The sequence below is a fragment of the Nilaparvata lugens genome, chromosome 3, assembly GCF_014356525.2.
Source record: "Nilaparvata lugens isolate BPH chromosome 3, ASM1435652v1, whole genome shotgun sequence".
NCBI classification, from domain to species: Eukaryota; Metazoa; Arthropoda; class Insecta; order Hemiptera; family Delphacidae; genus Nilaparvata; species Nilaparvata lugens.
In genome coordinates this window covers 76,686,825-76,707,614 of record NC_052506.1, presented here as the reverse complement: position 1 = coordinate 76,707,614, position 20,790 = coordinate 76,686,825, and the positions used below count along the sequence as shown (strand labels likewise).

General features: G+C 32.4%; 1 protein-coding gene across 1 annotated transcript in view; it reads left to right on the top strand.

Moving 5' to 3' along the window:
• The window catches only part of LOC111053303 (teneurin-a), a 419,100-nt gene that overhangs the window by 363,905 nt on the left and 34,405 nt on the right, over positions 1-20,790 (top strand). Inside the window, exons 19-26 of the mRNA XM_039422899.1 lie at positions 2,324-2,359; positions 7,436-7,555; positions 8,195-8,376; positions 9,496-9,644; positions 10,895-11,137; positions 12,383-12,548; positions 14,995-15,244; positions 18,979-19,214. Of these exons, the coding sequence (XP_039278833.1) occupies positions 2,324-2,359; positions 7,436-7,555; positions 8,195-8,376; positions 9,496-9,644; positions 10,895-11,137; positions 12,383-12,548; positions 14,995-15,244; positions 18,979-19,214 (1,382 nt within the window). The remainder of the gene's footprint in view (positions 1-2,323; positions 2,360-7,435; positions 7,556-8,194; positions 8,377-9,495; positions 9,645-10,894; positions 11,138-12,382; positions 12,549-14,994; positions 15,245-18,978; positions 19,215-20,790) is intronic.

Below are 20,790 nucleotides of genomic sequence, written 5' to 3'. Positions count from 1 at the left end.
ACAGTTCTAGTTGACATGAGACTACTAGTTCTAGTTTTAACTGACGGTAGTCCGTTAATCATGGTGAGCAAAGTATATAAATTTAAAGCACCTAATTGCATGCTCTACGTAGTTTCATTCAATCGATCGTTTTGCAATTCAAAATTTGGGGGTCATATACTTCAGGCAGTTCTATTTCTTAAATCGAATTGCATTATATAAATACATTTAATACGTGTATAACAACTATACCGACTATTGTTGAGAATCGTTGATTAAAAAATTGATAAATTGGGATCTACAACCGAAAGTATCATGTTGAATTATTTTAATTAATGGTATTCGCACACGGTCTCATTTAGGGTTGTATTAATAGATCATTTCAAGATTGAAACTATTTCACTTTCCATGACGAACTACTAGTTAATAATTCGTTTTGGGACTGTTTTTGACGACACTACAGTCAAGTTTTTGAGTAAAAGTAATTGAAAACGGTTCTTACTTGTGAAGCTATTTCGGATTTTTAAATCCAGCACTCTGAGAATTGGATTGAAAATGGATTTAAAAATCCGAAAGCGCTCCACTTGTGAGTACTAAATGTTAATAACTTTTAATCAAAAACTTGGCTTTAGTGTTGTCAAAAATAATTGAAAACGAATTGAAACTTAGCTAACAGGATTTTGTAATCCAGCAAGCAAATACTATAATCTTACTGATTGGTTGCCAGGCAACAAAGCGTGCTTAGCTATGTTTCAGGGCTGAAGTCGGTTCTTTATTTAAACGATTTTAAGGACGAACCTTAGCTCGGTTTATTCGCCTAGCAACCAATAATAGGAACCGATCTCGACCATTATCCTAGTGTTTGGTTAAAAGGTTACCAAACTGAAATTTCCTTAAGCTCGTTTCTAGAATCGTCCATAAATGCGGCCATTAATTTAAGAATCGTCCATAAATATGATCCTTATATTCAAAAACTAATATTTGAACATTTTAATTTCGATTAGTATGCTCCGTCATGGAATGTATTTATCTCATCTAATTTACTCTGAATACTATCCATTACTAAGAAGGAAACAGTGGCAATGTTAAAACATTAAAAGTATTTCTCTTTTACTGTCATCTGAGCACTGCCAAAAGTTTCTGATTTCAGAATTATTGAATTGAATATTTTTTGTTATTTTCTTGAATTCCACATGTGATGTCTTGTAAGTTTGTATTTTTGTGTGTGACGTCTTATGGTTGTCATAAAACTCGCGAAATAGTTTTTAGGAAAACTTAATCTGGGTAGGCTAATCGTGGTCAAAACATATATTATAATTAAACAGTAGAGGAATTCGGTTCTGAGAATTTCCATGACAGCTCCTACTCTGTGTGTATGTTTACCTATCCCATTCCCGACCTGTATAAATGTTCTCAGCAATGGCATGGAACGAGAATATTTATCATTTTCTTTTGGAGTTCTAATTTTTATAAAGAGTGTTTGTTTCTTTCTAGTATTTTGTCATGGATCTCAAAAAAGCTAATGAAATAGTCATAAAATGCAATAATGTTTATAATTCAAGTTAATTCTAGGATTAAATAACCTGGAGGTTGCGTTCTCTACAACTTAAATAAAGTTCTTAGTGACTTATGAATCATAACCTTGTTGAGGAATAAATAAAAGTTTTCCTATTTTAAATCATGTAATTGAAAATTTAAACAATATTCCCATGTTAAATATAATTCGAAATTTGGATTGCCTTACTTACAAACATAATCAATATTAACAATCCCAAAAAAAATTGAAAACGTGGTTCTACTCATTCAAATAAATAAACTATCTCACATCTACATAATATTAAAAAAATCATAAAGAAAAGAAGTATATTATCAAAATTAAGTATTGTATGTGCATCATGGATAGTTTTGGCAAAAAAATATTATTTTTTCAATAAACTTTCAATTCTTTCGATAACTGCACTTGAAACCCCTTGAAAATTGTAGATCTTCTACCATGATAACGTTTCACAAAAATTTGGAAATGTCCTCTTAATCTATTCAATTTTCTGTGAATTTTCTCACTTGAACTTGATGTACATACGTCTTAATATATAATGTATAAAACACATACATTTATTCAGTTCTATATTTTTATTTTACTTTATAGATCATATAAATAATCTTACTTCCACGAAATGAATTTATCAGAAAAATTTCATCTCAATTCCACAACTCTTACAGCCAAAATCTGTACGGTTGATTTTTTTTTAATGATAAAGAAATAGATATTTCAAGTATAAAGCAACCTCCAGGTATAATTTAATAGTTCAATTAGGTAATAGAGCATTTTTTTCTCTTTGCTCAGTTTGTATAGTCAATTCTGGAACTCATTTACACCTCGGTAAGTCAAACGACGACAAATATAAAACAAAACCCAAACATCTTATACTTATCTGATTGGTTAAAACTTTCTTTTGAATCGCTCGTTATATTTTTGTATCTTTTCACATCAGAAAATCTTCATGTCTATTATATTCGTAGCTTTTTTATTGAGTTAACTTCTTTTTTATCACTTTGCTTTTTACTTTTATTCATCATTTGTGTATGTTGCATAGAATGCCCTTATTCAAGCATCATTTGAATAACTGTGTTCCAGTGATAAATTATCAACATTGAGCAAATTATTACCTATTAGCAAAATCTCGAACAATTTGATTTTTGGTATCTATTCAGTTTATTATACTGTATCGACAAACATTGTTTCTGCTTCAGGTTTACATTGTCACCATCAATTAAGTAATCCTCTAGCCAATGATAGCACTTGAAAATGTTGTAGTTTACACATCTCGAAATAAATCGGTTTTAAGGTGACTGAATTAATAATATGCTTTTCTATTCATTGATAACATTTCGACTTGAAAATTCAAATTAATCGAAAATTGCCTTGTAGCATTTTAAATAAATTGAAGTCAGATATCGAATGTTTGTGGGCATTCCTTTGAAATTTGCATCTACTCATTGGAACACAGTAAAATCCTTTGTATTCATATTTCCCTACCGTAATTTATTGTCATTATTGTATGTGCAAGTGTTGTCAGTCTCTTCATTTTATTTCTTGCACTGTTTGCTGTTCTGTCCTATGTTTTATGTGCATTTTATTTTCACTTTTCATTTTATGTTACGTGAGTGTATCGTCCATGTGTGTAATTTATTATTTATTTGGAACATTTTTGTCTGTACATGTTGTCTTTGTTAGTATAGCTTAATTATTTAATTTAATTTTTGGGGCTTGGGAGGGATGAAGTAATGTATGATAAGTAAGAAAGTTTCGGGCTTTGAATATCGTGTACCTGTATGTGTCGAATACATACAGTACTAATAAAAATAACCAGAAAAATTCCCGGCAGCCATCTTGGAAGGATCCTTGTGTCTCCCTGTCTTTGTGTTTGTCTGATAAACTTTGCTCACCCACTTCCATCTTCTCCTTCTAAGAGATTTTTAATTTCAACTTTTTTTTTCTTTCAACAATTTTTCATCCATATGATTAGTTTCTAAGATATTTTTTTAATTGTTGATTTGTTCTATCAACAAAATGTGCTTGATGTTGACATTGTCTTCAACTACCTTATTACCTGTTCATATTCCTTGTGAAATATATAGGAGTTACATTCTTAGCAACTGATACAAATAATGTTTGTCTATTATTTTGTTGATTGGTATTTGCAGGTTTTAGAGTGATAACTTCAAGCATCATGCCATGATTATTTTGAAGGTGTTCAAGAGTTTTACTGTACATACTTTTTCTAACTATTTCCTAATAGTTTATACATTATGTGGCTTGATTAAAGTATGGCAGTTCATTGTTTTTCATAAAATTATTATTGTTGAAAATTGACGAATTTCAGGGGTGATATACGTAGTTTTACCATCGAGCTACATTCCAAAAAAGTATCATTAAAAATACATTAGTCATTAACACTTAGTTGTTAACTTCTATATACTTGAACAAAAATATTATATCACTTGTCAAATTTGTAGTTTGAAAATAATTCAAAGAAAGATGTCAACTTCACAATCAGCTTAAAGTGTATATATTTGTCTGCACAATTTTATTCTTGTCATGTATATTTTTGAGTGAGGGGTTGGCTTTCTATTCCATATTAAAAAAAACTAACCCATGAATAACAATGCAAGATATTAATATTAGTACTGATTTTCTTTACTGTTACGTTATTAAAAGTATCTGCTGTTATCAACTTACTATGTTGATTGCTCAGTTTCATTATAAGATTTTTATATCTTCAGTATCATTTTAAAAATACTAGCTCTTTTCTCTATTTTTATTCAACAGTGTCGCAAATATATGAAAATATATGAATTCCCTGAAATCACTTTATAGACATTGAACATTTCATTTCATTCAATAGTGTTGTCTAGTTGATTTGCATAGTTTAATGTGCTTATTGAAAAAAAAGAACTATCTTACATTTATATGCGATAGTATCTCTTGAGTGGTCCAGTGATCTATTTAAATATATTTTAGTGATATTTATCTAAATTTGCAGCTTATATTACATCACAGCTCTCATACTCTCTTTTATGTATTTTTGGAAAATCATATTTACACTAATGTTATATACTCGTACTTTATTATTTGTGTTTACTTATTTCTCAATATCACTGAATTCAATTCACCCATGTTTTATGAAAAGTTATTTGAACCGTCAACATTTTTGTTACTAAAAATGTAATGAGTGGTATTATATTTTATTCGTACTTTCCTGATGAAAGAACATTTATATACAGTTCTAACGCACTTTTTCAAATGCTACAACATAATAATTGTATAATTAAATATGTATATTATTCCCTCAACTGCGTAGTAGTATTGGTTTCTAGACTAGAAGTAAAGTTTCTATTAATAAAATGATGAAATTAATCGAATCTTTTCGATTACATTTTTAGAGTTTTAATTATATCTCTCAGCCGATCGCATTAGATATTATCATGATCATCAAAACAGTTCTTAGTAACAAAACTGTACAATGTTTCAACCTACTGCAGCTAATATTTTGAAAGACAATGCATATTTGTGCTTTTATACTCTGAAACCTGCAAATTTTAGCGTTCGGATTCCTTTTTGCCAGTAAATTCCCCAATAATGCAGTAATTTTTCACTCATGTATTAATAAATTACTTTCTTCTTAGATGAGTCCAATCTATTTTCTATTGTAGTTGAAGACAGTTGAAATTTCAAGTCGCATTTTTCAAAGATTCCACATAATGAACTATTCGAGAAATGTTCAACCTTTCTAGATTATTATAAGATAATTACCGGTATTAATTAACATACATTGATTTTCTCCTACGTTGTCCTATCTCATAGAAAAACTATCCTTTGTTGATAAATGTACCTACTACATGTGCAAATTGAGGCTATATATAGTATATCTTACAAAGCAACATAGCCAATAATATAGTTTTAAGCAGAATGATAATGCTGTGGCAAAGATATTTGCTTTATTATTTTGCTAGCTGCATGCTGAATGAGAAATTTGAAAAAGGTACCAAATACTATCATATTCTAAGACTACCCTGCCTATTGCACTTGATAATTACCTATCTCGCTAAAATATGTAGTAGAAACTGTCAAATGACACACGTTACATTTTACCTTTAGGCCTACTTCTCTAGATTTGGAAACCACTAAGAATAGAAACATATTGAAATTCTAGTTTCAAAGATATTAATACCAATTCCTCTCCAATTGGTTATTATGTTGATGTTGTCAAATGTCTCAAATTCAATATTCAGCCTTATAGTTACCGTATTAATTTAAATCTGAATAATTGTTATGATTATTGTTTAGGTTCGGTTGGGTACTTTCATCAGACCCTTAGCTTCTTCATCGCACATTAAACAACCTTATAAGTCTAGTTAATTCCATAACATTGGTAAAATGCATATCAAGGCTTGTCTCTGAACTGCTGTAGTATCTTACTGTACACAAATTGATGAATCGAAATCTTATTAAATTATATTCAATTCAGTCTTACTATTTTAATTAACAATTTACTAAAATACATGATGGATGGAACAAAAACTTGATGGATCATGATAGATTTAATATCAAGAGCAGTAATAGATTCAATATTAAATTGATGTAATTCATGTGACTTAGAAATATAATTGTATTGCAAGCATCAAAGTATGCCTTAATCCTCCCAGCAATAGTTCTATTCAATAAATAATAATATCGTCATACATCTATTGATTGTAGAGAGATTTTTGGATCCATTGAGTGTGGCTTAAGGATGTCAAGTGAAGATGTTCTTGTTTGTTCAATTTAGTGGCAGGAAGTGGTCCTTTTCAGAATCATTCAATAAATAATTATTAATTTAATGAACTTTATTGCATTCATCAAATTGCAAGTTTAAATGCATTTTATTATTAGAAGTAAAGTATCGTAACCGAAATATTTTGTACATTCTAATATTCATAACTCTTTATTTATAGTAGGCTACGGTACTGTATATTATTCTGTGCTCCGATTTCATATTTCTTGGTTACCGTACTTCAACTATAATTTCAAGCTATATTTAGAATGTAATTTGAACATCTATTTCACGCTTACACAATTATTATGTGTAGAATGTGAATTGGCACAACCAAGTTTAAAACAAGGGTTAAATAACATTTATATGTATAGTTAAATATGTGTTTTGCACCTAATAATTGGAATTAAAAGCCATCAGTACATCATGTATCTTTACTATATAAGGCTAGGCATCTCCAGTCTCTATCAATAAAAAAAATCTTTGAACTCATTTTCTAACCCTAGCTTACGTAACTACTTCTTCCTCTCTATTCACTCATTGGACTTTTTGCAACCAATGCTAGACATCCTCTCGTATATTTCATATTACAAAGAGAATACGTAGAATTCCTGTCTGTCTTGAGAATAATTCTCCTGTTGTCTTGAGAATAATTCTCCTGTTGTCTTGAGTATCCACCTGATCTAAGAGAACTGCAATGTAATGTAACACGTTAATGAGTCAAAATAAAGTAAAGCTAAAAGATGTATCCAGTATAAGATACATTTTTCATACCTTCAAATCTTGAGTTTGCCAACTCACATCCTCCCTTATCTAAAAATGATAAAATCACGGTATTGGATTACTATGAGTACAGCTTTAAATTAGCAGTCGACATTTCACAAGTGTAAATAATAACAAAAGTCTTGAATCTCCAAAATGATTGCACATAATATGAATATTTCCGTAGAATAAAAAAAACCTAGAATCAATATTTCGCTATTGATTGGTGTTTAATGTATCCAAGTTCAATAAGCGTATTTTGAAAGCTCAAAAAGAGTGTAAATTTTTCACATCCATTTTAACAGATTAAAACGTTGAATAGGAATAGCATTTTGTTGGTTTAAACCAATATGTTTCATTGTTATTACGTCATTTTGCAGAAGAGTGTCAGTTATTCGTGGACAAGTACTTTCGCCTCAAGCTTTGGGAATAATAGGAATTCGAGTGTCTGTTGATAGAGACTCTCGATTCGGATTCACTCTGACCAGAGCTGGAGGATGGTGAGCGACATAATCTAAACTTTTCATCTACATATTTTTATTAATTAATGATTGATAGAAATATTTGTTGATCATATATAACATTTCTGAAACAGATATGCTAAATTACAGTTGAACATAATTGTTGCTAAAACAGGTACGGTATGCTAAATTAGGCCTACAGTTAAACATAATTGTTACTAAAACAGTTGAGCTCAATTACGATGGAGAAGAAAAAAGTTAATTCGAATATTATACAATCGTAGGGTTGAGGAATTCATCTTTTTAACAATATACATTATACGTTGTGTATTCTAAATCATAACCACTTGTTCAACGATCAACTTTTTTCACTTTTAGTGATTTTCAGAGCAAAGTGTAAAGGCGGTTCCACACGCTCATAGTTATAGTCCAATTTATGCTATCAAACAAATCGTCCGATCAAAAACTTATCGTTCGTAAAACATTTTGTCAATGGTTTGACGATGAGTATGAACATGTAGACAGCTGTGCTAGCAATTTAAAAGTAAAAAGTTGCACGATGGGTTTGAGTGGCTGAACCGGCCTTGAAGCACAATGAAAATGTTTGAGGCTCAATGTGAATTACTAATATTGCACCTCAGTTTTGTAATTTTACAAAGTTTTGAACGATGTTTTCAGGTTTGATGTTCTGGTGAATGGAGGAGGCGCTGTCACCTTGCAGTTCCAACGCAGTCCCTTTCAGCCTGTGACCAAAACGCTTTTTGTGCCCTGGAATCAGATTGTTGTTCTCCCTCCGATAACAATGCTGCTCAGTGATGAATCCGAAGGCTTTCATCCTACTCCGTCTGTTCTTGCCTTGGGTAAGCTCGATTCCAATACCCAAACGTCTTCATGTTTATTAGTTCTTCACTTCTAGTTAATATTAATCAATTATTGATTATTTTAAAATTATATTTGTGGTAAGCTCATCATTGCAGACTGATTTTTAACAATTCTCCTATAGTTGAGGAATTGATTTCTATCAAAAAGTAGAAACATTAGGTCGATTGAATAGAATCTAGCAATATTGCTGGTTCTAAGTAGTTTTCAAGAATACAAGATACAATATCTTTATTTACCATAAAATAAAACAATTTTACAATAGGCATCGTCCGTTTAACAATATTTTCTTTTTTTAAATAATTCAGTCAATTTTTCACTTTTATAAAATCATTACAATTTAGATACTCATCTGTTGAGTAATATCCTCCAGAAATATTTATTTCAAAACTGTTCAGCGGCAACAATCTAATGGATAAAGGCAGCTTATTATACAATTTAAATTGTATAAACATTGCTTTTCAATGTTTTGCTTAGTCTTACACTCTGTGTTACCAAGTCATATCTATGTCTCGTATGAAATGTATGAACAGTATGATTGGAAGTGAACTGATTTAAATTTTCCTTGACATAAATCGAGTTTTTAAAAATGAAGATACATGCCAAAGTCATTATTTTTTAGTTCTACAGGATACATAGTTTTTTATATTACAAATTGTTCTGATAGCTCGTTTTTGCCAAATGAAAGCTTTTTTGCAGTCATTATTTTTAGATTTGTAAAATAAGTTCTTCAGGATACATCGTTTTTTTAAATTACAAGCAAAAGGATTGCTAGGATTCGAGTCAGCTGTATAATCTTATTAGATTAAATAGCTAGAACCAATAACTATTTGTATAGAATAGTATAGCTAGAATTAATGTATAGCTAGCTAGGTGCTAGTCACTATATTCTAGTTTTCATTCAATCGACCCTTAACAAACTCCAAGACTTTAACTTTTTGTTAAAGAACTAATAAGTATTTGTATAGCTAGAACTAATGACTAGGTGCTAGACAATAGATTCTAGTTTTCATTCAATCGACCCATAACATGCTCCAAGACTTCAACTTTTTCAGAGCCCTCACCTTTCTAATATGAGTTTTTGGTTGATTGATTGATAGGGGCACCTGGACTGGGAGCAGCACTGCACAGTGTGGGACCCTGCTTGGACCACGATGACACACTTCTCGTTCCTGTCATTCTCTCCACCTGGATGCCTGAGAAGGTTGGCGGTCATCCTGGTCAGAACTTGCTGTTTGCCGAAACCCAGGTCAGTATTTCAAATACTCTTCTTAAAAAATACTTGAAATTAATAACATTGAACTCCGAGTACTCGATCGAAGCAGTGTAGATATTTGTCCAGATCTATGTTTTTCTAGAGAAGCTCAATTTCTAGTTGCTTTTGTTTAGCAATTAGATGCTTATGTAGGCAATTTTTAAGCGAATTAATTTATTATAATATTAATTGCAATTGTCAACTTTAAGCTTTTGTTGAGCAACTATTTAGATCCTTATGTAAATAGATGTAACTTTGACTAAAGCTATTAAACCCGCATGAAAGTCCCCACGAAATATTGAATTTGTATTAGCAACTCTCACCTGCGCACAGGATTTTCCTTGCAGGTGATTGGTTTCTCTTAGTTTTGCTGAAAGTTTTGTTTTTTGTGTATGTATTGTTGTTGTTGAATAATAAAATTATAGTTATAATACAAAAAATTATGCATAAGATTGCATTCTAAAAAATAAGTATATCTCCCTCCATACCTCAACAATCTCCCAAGCTCGCAATTTGGTCCCCCAGATAAAAGTTATTTGTTTGCTGATAACCTTTGTGTATTATTCCTGAGTTCGCCAATAGGAGTTTTATTGAATGTTACATCACAGGAAGTGGTTTATAGTGAGGTCCACGTTTTAAAAGCAGTGGAGAAAGATAGGAGAACAGCGTTGCCGATTCTCTATCCTGCCACTGCCTTCTATAGAGGATAGCTGAAATCGGTATATGTGATGTAATGTTAACTGTTTAATAATCAGTTACATTTTATTCGTCAATAAAAAACCTTTTTCATAGATTAAATAATAACATTTTTGTAAAACGATCTGGCAACGTTGCGGTGCTAGAGAAGGATAGCGGTATCTGCTTTGTCGAATGGACAAGGATAGCAACACCAATGTTGATCAAATACTGTCATTATAACGTGGACCTCACTTTAGTCAATTGAGACCTAGTGCAATTCAAACTTTGAAGAAGTATATTCAAGAAGAAGAACTCAATTCAGACCATTGAAGACTACGATTGCTCTCCAGTTAAAAGCGTGATCCACAAAGAGCGACTCCTTCCTATCATACAATAATTTCTACTATTCTTATTCATATCTATTCACTTGTCATAAACAGTAATACATACTATATAGACAAATGCATTAAGAAACAAAATTATATTACAAAATAGAAAATAAACTACTACAATAGAATGACCAGATACAGAATGTATTAAAGGTTACTGATATTTGCTTTTGCTAGATGTTGCAAGAGAGTATAAGGATCCCCGGGTCGGGTCTACACCTGATGTACAGAAGCAGCCTGGCATCGGGTTACCTGTCACGCATTGTCATGCGACTCACGCACTCGCAGGTACCACCGTCGCTGCTGCGTGTGCATGTGCGTGTTGAAGTCGAAGGATCCGTCCATACCAAGATCTACGAGGCTGATCCCAACCTCACGCACACCTTCGCCTGGAACAAGAGGAATGTCTATAAACAAAAGGTTAGTCAAGGTTGATATTTATATCTTTATCATTGATTCCAAACTGTTAGTAAGGTATCTCCCAAGGTATCTAGAATACATTGTATCTTGAATACATAATGTATTCTAGGTACATTAATGTATTCTAGGTATCTCCTATTAATGAAGATTCGGCAGCTGATACTCTGATTTTCAATGTCACGAGGATAGACAGTAACCTAAATAGCTACAAACACTGATGTTTGTGTCCCTTTTTCCAATCAGATGGTATTTTTTCAGTTTGGGGGGAATTTAATCATAGACAGCCATGAATTAATGAAACTGTATTTTTTTCAGTCCATGTAGACATCATATCAGTCAGACATTGAATTTTGCATTATATGTTTATCACATTGTATTTCATCTGATATTGACAATGGGGTCTCTGTGCAAAACATATCTTAGTTCTGATTCTTCGATTTAGTATTTGGACAGCATAAAAAGACTCTGGAAAAACAATATTCAAGGAATATCTATATTAGGTTTACTATTATAAATTTGTTATTATTTTATACTGTGACAACAGTAATTATTGTAAAAAGTGAATTACAAGGAACAATTTAGTTAGACTCAAGTTTTATTCATAATTATTTGTAAGAACTCGAAACAATTATACATTCACCCAGTAAATATTTTCAGCATTGAGAATAGGTATTGTCTTGAATTAACGTCCTTCTTGTAATATTATTAACAGCTATTCAAGCCAAGCATTGAAGCTGGATAAAAAGTTATTATTGTATGCACTGTAACTAGTGGAATGAGGACTAAATAAACATTGTTTCTAGTTTATAACAAATTATGTACTGGCATTATTCATCCTGCATTCACTTTATTTAATAGATGGAAATGAATTACAGTTATGAATTATATTCGTAATGATAATATTATTTAATTGTAAGGAAAATCTCCGAAGAAGCTATGGGTGCAGCCGAGAGAAGCATTTCAGAAATACTGAGATAAGGGAACAACTTAACATATTTTCTATAAATGAAAAGATATCTCAGAGTAGGTTTAAATGGTACCAACATGTTAATAGGATGGAGGAAAACAGGCTACCAGAATTGGTGCTCAACTACGAGCCAGTAGGCGAGAGACCGAGGCCGTCCAAGGAAAAGATGGGTAGATATGAGGTTGAGAACAGGCAGTGATGCCTAAACCCTAAAAGGAAGAAGAAGAAGGAAAATCTATGACATTTTATAATATTTGTAAAAAATGTATTTTATGCAGGTTTATGGTGTTGCTGAAGCGAAAGTATCGGTTGGCTATGAACACTCCACCTGCCCGAATATAGTGTGGGAAACCCAAACTGCCACTCTTCAGGGATTCGAAGTTGACATTTCAGATGTTGGTGGCTGGAGCTTGGATATTCATCACCATTACAACTTTCACGAAGGTATAATCTTATTTGTTCTATCCACATTCATCTATATAATAAGAGAGAGTAGGGTTGTGTTTGTTTGTGTGTTCGTTTATTCGCATCTAAACATGTCAACTTGTGGATTGCATACCGGAAAAACGGGAATGATTTAGATCTCCAAATTTTGAACATAGATTCTAAAATATCAATCTCGTGCACCTGGAAGCCCAAATTTCAATTTTCCTTCTAGATTTTTCAGAATTAATGTTCAAATTCATCTATGCTACCGTACATGAAGCTACATTGTTGCAGTCCAAAGTGTGTTTTTTTATGAGGAGGTTATAATGCTGTTACAAGACTATCATTTTCGAACGGCTATGTAGCGCAACGGTAAAACGCTAGCTTACCGATGGTTCCTCGGTTCGAATCCCGATGCTTCCCAATTTTTTTGTTCTTAATTTTTTCCCTCGAAACGTATTATTATCAATTATTTTTTGAAGGAATTGGTTTACATTACAATTGAACTTGGATTTTATCAAATAATTATTTTTAATGTAAAATTTTGCCACCAGTACAAATGAATTGGACATAGTCTTCATGCTGTAGGCCTATCATTGAATTGCATAAGAAAAACATGAATAGATCACAATAAATTAATTAATAATTAATATTCTTCAGTTATAATGTACTATCAGACACGATTTCCCAGTGAAACGAGCATTTTAGGTATTTTGTTTGGAATTGGGAAAACAAAAGGCTGCCTGATTCAAATTGAGGAGGATCCTAATCGAACTAAAATTTATTGATGTATTGGAAAAATCAATATGATTCTGTGAGGTTTTCAAGTATTATGTATTCTTCAGTTTTCTATACTATAATAAATAACTGGCTTATACACGTAAGGAATAGGGAATTATGTTTGACGCATCATCACGTCTGAAATATACTCAACTGATTAATTTTAAATTTTGCATATAGATTCTTAATTAACCGAGGATGGTTATTTATGCCTATTTTCAGTTCTTCAAGATTTCATTACGTCAAGTTTTCAATTTGTCATGCTTCCAGTTGTTGTATAGAAGCAGCTGAACATTTCTTTTAAAAGGGACACTAGATGATAGGTATGATTGGGAATCCTATTCGAATAAAAATAACTGATTTTCTGTTGCATCAAAACCGCACCGATTTCTTAAACCGTTCAAAAGTTATTCTCATTCAAAGATACTGATAAATCATCCATCTATCCATCATCTTTACTATAATAATGGAAAGAGCTGCCTCATACACGTACGTGATGTAGGAAAATTATGTTTGACACATCATCACGTCTGAACTACTGGACTGATTGATTTGAAATTTTGCATAAAGATTCTTCATATAACCGAGGTTATAGGCCTATTTTCAAATTTCGAATTTTTTATTAGGTCAAGTTTTCATTTTGCAGTTTTAAAATAGACCCTTGCGAAGCACGGGTTACCTACTAATATCTTATATAATTACAGTATTATGCTCTATGTTAAGAGTGCCAATTCAGAAATTTACTCATGAAAGAGGCCACTATCATGCAATCTAAACATAATTTTAATATAAGATATTACCCACTTGATGAAGTATATTAAATATTCACCCTTTTAGTAAAGATTAATTACTCACACACAAGCGTAAAGCTCATGTGGGCATCATCCGTAGTAAAAAAAAAAACATTGAAACTTGTTCCAATGAGCATTCACTAACAGGCATGTGTGTCTTAACGTATATAAATAGTACTTCTCCATCTTTCTCCAGTTTAGTTTCCACTTTCTTTCCACTTCAATCAAATTATCTCATTCAACGATCATAATATATTACAGTATACATTGTTGAGTGATATTCGTCCCCTTAATATGAAATTGTTCCCATAAGAAGTGTGGTCATTTTATTTTATTCAATTTATTGTCTATGATGAAAGCACATAAATTATAGACTGATTAGAAATCACTTTCAAACTCATATATTTATTACCCCAAAATAAAATGAAATAACATTTTGAATTTAGAATGCTAATATAGGAAATTAATTGAAACAATCTACTCTAGTCTAGTATTTCATTTTATTACATTTCATTTTATTTCTATAATATAATATAACAATACAATAATTACAAATCATGTAGCGATGACTGGGACAGAGCAACAGGCTTAGCCCAAAACTACTCGCCTCCCAAATCTTATAAACAATAACATTTTCAAAGGATATAGGTTATATTTCACTTTCAAGAATTTTCAAGGCCAATTTTCTGTCCAAAAATTGGAATTTTGAATTTAGAAGGATGAAATACCCAATTATGATTAAATATTAAACTGAAAACTCAAGGAAAATTAAGTTATTTCAGAAAATTTGAAGTCAAAATAATATACCAACCAACTAAGTCACTTCCAGCACAACTGACTAATCATTTAAAACTTGAGAAATATGAATAACTAATACTAATTGATTGTTGCAGGTATCTTACAGAAAGGCGATGGCTCAACGCTGCATTTGAAGCAGTTCCCGCGTACGGTGCGCGTGGTGATGGGAACGGGGCTGCAGCGACCCCTGCACTGCAAGGACTGCGACGGTCTGGCAAGGGATGCGCGTCTGCTCACCCCCGTCGCACTCACATCCGGGCCGGACGGGTCGCTCTATGTCGGCGACTTTAATCTCGTTCGCAGGCTCACGCCGCAAGGAAGTGTCTACACTATACTTCAATTAAGGTATTATTCGATTGCACACTCATGGGAATTTTGAATGTGTTTCACATGACATCCTGTTAGCAAAATTGAAGCAATTACAGATTGAAGGATTAGCACTGATTTATTCTCCAGCTTATTGCAGGGCAGAACTCAATATGTATTGTTGGATGGTAAAAGCTCGGGTACTTTGTCGTTAAGTGTGGAGTACCTCAGGGCTCGGTCCGGGTCTTTGCTCTTTCTTATTAGATTGATGATTTGAGCATCAATGTTCCATCGAAAATAGTCTTATATGCAGATGACACCACAGTTCTCAATAGGCATTCAGATGACACTCAGGCTGTGGCACTTTCTGAATCTAATTGAAGGTAGTTCAAACGTGGTTGAATGCGAATGAGCTGCTTCTCAATGCAGATAAAACAACAACAATCACGTTTGGCTTAAAAGTAGATCTGCTTCCAATAGCACAAATAATAAGGCTCAGAAATTTTTTGGGAATCATTGTAGACCCTACTCTAACTTGAACCATCACATTGCCAGTCTGAAAAATAAGTTGAGCAGCAGTGTATTTGCCCTCAAACGTCTTTGTGGTGAGCTGGACCAGGATGGCATTCGTCAGGCCTATTTTGGCATTTTCAGTCGCATATCCATATGGCCTAATAGTCTGGGTTGTGCAGCACAGCGCATGATATCTTTTTGTTGCAGAAAAAGGCTGTCAGAGTCATTGCCAAACTCCATTTCGTGACATGTAGAGAAATTTTTAAGGGATTGCGTATATCAACACCTTGTCATATACATATACAATGTTTACGTTCTGAAAGCTAATCCCGATAAAATGGATGTTGAAGTGCTACACACACACATATACTCGAACAAGTCAATCTTTGAATTTACAAGAAGCAGACTCCACAAGACAGATCAAAGCCCCACTAATGCCGCAATCAAAATTATGAATAGACTGCCCTTTGAAATAAGACAACTTAATTACAAAGGTTTAGAAATGTGCTAGAAAAATTCTCTTAGATAATCCCTTCTACTCCGCTCAAAGAATATATGGAGAAAAATTATATCCAAGGGATTTTGAAATGAATTAAAAATAATGTATATTTTTGAATGATGGTATTGTTGTATATTATGAACTGTATGTAATGTATATTTAATTTCAACAATGTACTACTGGACTGTTTATTGTGGTGGTTTATTGCCCGTTTTTTTGTGCTGTATTGTATTGTGTTGACTGGCCTATATGTCAAATTGTGATGTACTATTGAGGCTAATAAAGATATTCTATTCTATTCTATTCTATAATTACAGTATTATGCTCTATGTAAGAGTGCCAATTCAGAAATTTACTCATGAAAGAGGCACTATCATGCAATCTAAACATAATTTTAATATAAGATATTTACCCACTTGATGAAGTATATTAAATATTCCCCTTTTAGTAAAGATTATTACTCACACACAAGCGTAAAGCACATGTGGGCATCATCCGTAGTAAAAAAAAACATTGAAACTTGTTCCAATGAGCATTCACTACAGGCATGTGTGTCTTAACGTATATAAATAGTACTTCTCCATCTTTCTCCAGTTTAGTTTCCACTTTCTTTCCACTTCAATCAAATTATCTCATTCAACGATCATAATATATTACAGTATACATTGTTGAGTGATATTCGTCCCCTTAATATGAAATTGTTCCCATAAGAAGTGTGGTCATTTTATTTTATTCAATTTATTGTCTATGATGAAAGCACATAAATTATAGACTGATTAGAAATCACTTTCAAACTCATATATTTATTACCCCAAAATAAAATGAAATAACATTTTGAATTTAGAATGCTAATATAGGAAATTAATTGAAACAATCTACTCTAGTCTAGTATTTCATTTTATTACATTTCATTTTATTTATATAATATAACAATAAAATAATTACAAATCATGTATCGATGACTGGGAGAGAGCAACAGGCTTAGCCCAAAACTATTCTCCCAAATATTATAAACAATAAAATTTCAAAGGATATAGGTTACATTTCACTTTCAAGAATTTTCAAGACCAATTTTCTGTCCAAAAACTAGGAATTTTGAATTTAGAAGGATGAAATACCCAATTATGATTCAATATTAAACTGAAAACTCAATGAAATTAAGTTATTTCAGAAAATTTGAAGCGAAAAATACACCAACCAACTAATTCGTTCCAGCACAACTGACTTATCAGTTAAAACTTTAGAAATATGAATAACTAATACTAATTTATTGTTGCAGGTATTTTACAGAAAGGCGATGGCTCGACGCTGCATCTGAAGCAGTTCCCGCGTACGGTGCGCGTGGTGATGGGAACGGGGCTGCAACGACCCTTGCACTGCAAGGACTGCGACGGTCTGGCAAGGGATGCGCGTCTGCTCACCCCCGTCGCACTCACATCCGGGCCGGACGGGTCGCTCTATGTCGGCGACTTTAATCTCGTTCGCAGGCTCACACCGCAAGGAAGTGTCTACACCATACTTCAATTAAGGTATTATTCGATTGCACACTCATGGGAATTTTGATTGTTTTTGTATTTTGTTTTCTTTTGTGTTGAATTTAATAAAATTATTGAATGATTGATCGCATGTTCCTCTTATGAACCACCACTGTCCCATTAATCATGTGTCAACCATCTCTTATATAATCATATTATAATGAGGCCAAGAATAGATAAAGATGGAAGAAAGCACCATTTGTTAATGAATTACATGTTATAAATCAAATATAATGCTTGGAAATATCTATTCAGTTCACGAAATTGTGCTACAAATAAATTATCATGATTTTTTGTAAATGAAAAAATACAAGTGGTCGATTCTGTTATTGCTTTACAGTTTTTTATAGTGTTACGAGTCATGTTTAGCCTTCAGCTCTTGTTATTGTGGGCTGTTAAAAAAGCGCCAACAGCCTCATTGAATGGATAAATGATTCCGATTAGAAAAATACTTCTACCTCTTTGAAGAAGTAAACTAGAGCATCCTTGTTGTTTAGTGATTGATTGCCAATCAAAGAGTGGAATTTCATAACCAATAGTGATCACTGACTCAATTTATTGAATGTAATTTCAATTTTCTCTCAATGGTTCCTTGATGGTTGAATAAGATAGCTTGGACATGAAACGTAATGCTTTCAAAATTAGTTTCTTCATGTCATTTCTGAATATAATACCTACGTTAATCCGTTGATGTCTGTGCACTTGTTACACACCTATTCGGGTATTATCTCCCTACCTATACTTTCATAATTGTAGATTATTTTAAAGTGGAAAATTTCTTATTTATATTCCTCAATTTAATGAAAAAGTGTCTATTATCACAAGAAGTATTATTGCTTTTCAATTTCCATACATTATCTGTCATCTTAAGTTGCTACATCACTCAAATTGTCTTAGATTTACATTCAGCCTATATTAAAACCATTATATACTATTCAACTTAATAATAACTTTAATCTCTTTACAGAGATTTTGAAGAAATATCTAGTGAACATTTTTCTTTATTCCTCACAAGAGTTTTAACTACCCGTCAATTTTAACTTTCAACTAAACTAGGTAGTGCTTTCTTATTTTCCAGGCTTCTGTTAGAAAAAGGCCTAGCGTTATGTATTATTATACTTGACACATTATCAACTATTGCCAGTATTATTAAACATTCAAATGTATTTGTACATATTTTAATGAATACATATTTATTTTATTCTAACTGGCCAATACTTTTGCAGTGCAACTCAAGTATCGTACCAGTACTACCTGAGCTTGTCGCCAGCCGATGGCCACCTGTACATCTCGGACCCGGAGAAGCACCAGATACTGAGAGTGGTGACGCTGGAGTCGGTGGCTGACCCGGCCATCAACTGGGAGGCGGTCGTGGGCTCAGGCGAGCGCTGCATTCCGGGAGACGAGAACAGCTGCGGCGACGAGGGGCCGGCCAAGTCTGCTAAGCTCGCTCATCCCAAAGGCTAGTAGAAAAATAATGATAGCTGATTGGGTATTTGAGTGTCAGTTGATGTTGAACCGTACGGTTATTTGTGGAAAGGCACATTTTTAATGTTTTGAATTATTGTTAAAATCGTAAATTATTGATACCATCCAATTGATATCATGTACTTTCTCACTAATATCATCTAATATGAAATGAACAAAAATGAAAGTTCATATTAGATTAACGTATTGAGATATGACCTTGAGGTTGTGAATGAAAGTCATACATAATTTCGCTCCTGGGTTTTGGAAGATTTTGTGTTATAAATAGTCACGGATAAGTACAAATTTTGTATTAATTTCATTATTAATTGTTTCTTGATCACGTTTTATCATTTTGTTTTAGATTTTAATTCTTAATTCTATTTTATAAGCCAAACATCGTTTAGAGGTTATTTTGAGGTTAGGTTTTCGAGATTTAAAAATAAACATAGATAGTTTACTTGACTAAAATTATAACCAAATTAAAATCCTATCATTTATAAATCAATTATTATTATTGCAAGTAATATAATTTCTTAGATAGGAAGATGAGCTCAAGTAGAACACCGAAGGTTATTAATAGAAATGTAAACATAGCGGGAGTACTTACGCGTTCCCAAAACCAAAATTCAAAAACGCCAAAACCAAAAACCCCAGTTCCTCAAACTACTTTAGCCGAAAAAGTTGCTCAACTACAAAGTAGCCACACTAATTTAAAAAACCAATTAGAAGTAACTCTAAAAACGTCTGAGGAAGAAAGGTTAGGGATGGTAGAAGAAATTAAATCTTTGGAACTGATTATAAAATTACAAGATGAAGACCATAAAAAAGAAATACTAAATCTAAAAAATCAATGTAGTCTAATGTCGGAGGAAATAAAGAAACTAAAATCTAAATTTGATAATACTAAATGTATGATAGAACCTCCGTCCAAATGCAAAAAAATAGAATCTAACCTAAATGATGGGAAATGCTCTGAAAATGGTCGAAATAAAACGTACAGTGAGGTTTTGAAGACAGCAACCAAAAATATAGCTGAGGGAAATAAAGATAGGAAAGGGAGAGTTCTGCTACTGACGTCCAGTCATGGACGTGATTGCAGTGATCTCCTTGATAAAAGATTAAAAAATAAATTTGATGTCCAATGTTTTTTCAAGCCAAGTGCATCAATTAATGCAGTTGTAGAGTCAGCTAGGGAACAAACTAAAGACTTTGATGAAAATGACTATCTAATTGTACTGGGTGGCTCAAATAATATAAATGAACCTAACTTGAATCATCTTCCTCAAGTAACAGAAAAAATCAAGGAAATTGTGCCACTCAGCAAAAAAACAAACTTAATAATAAGTACTATTCCTAATAGGTTTGATAGGCCAGAATTAAATGAAGCAATCAATTCGACAAACAAATCAATCCATAATACAATCAACAGCCTAAAAAATAAGAATTCTAAACAACTGGGGATTTGTTTTCTAAATGAAAGGCTGAAAAGACATAACTTCACTAATCATGGGTTGCATCTAAATCGATCTGGCAAAGTAATCTTTTGTAATAGATTGGCAGAGCTGATT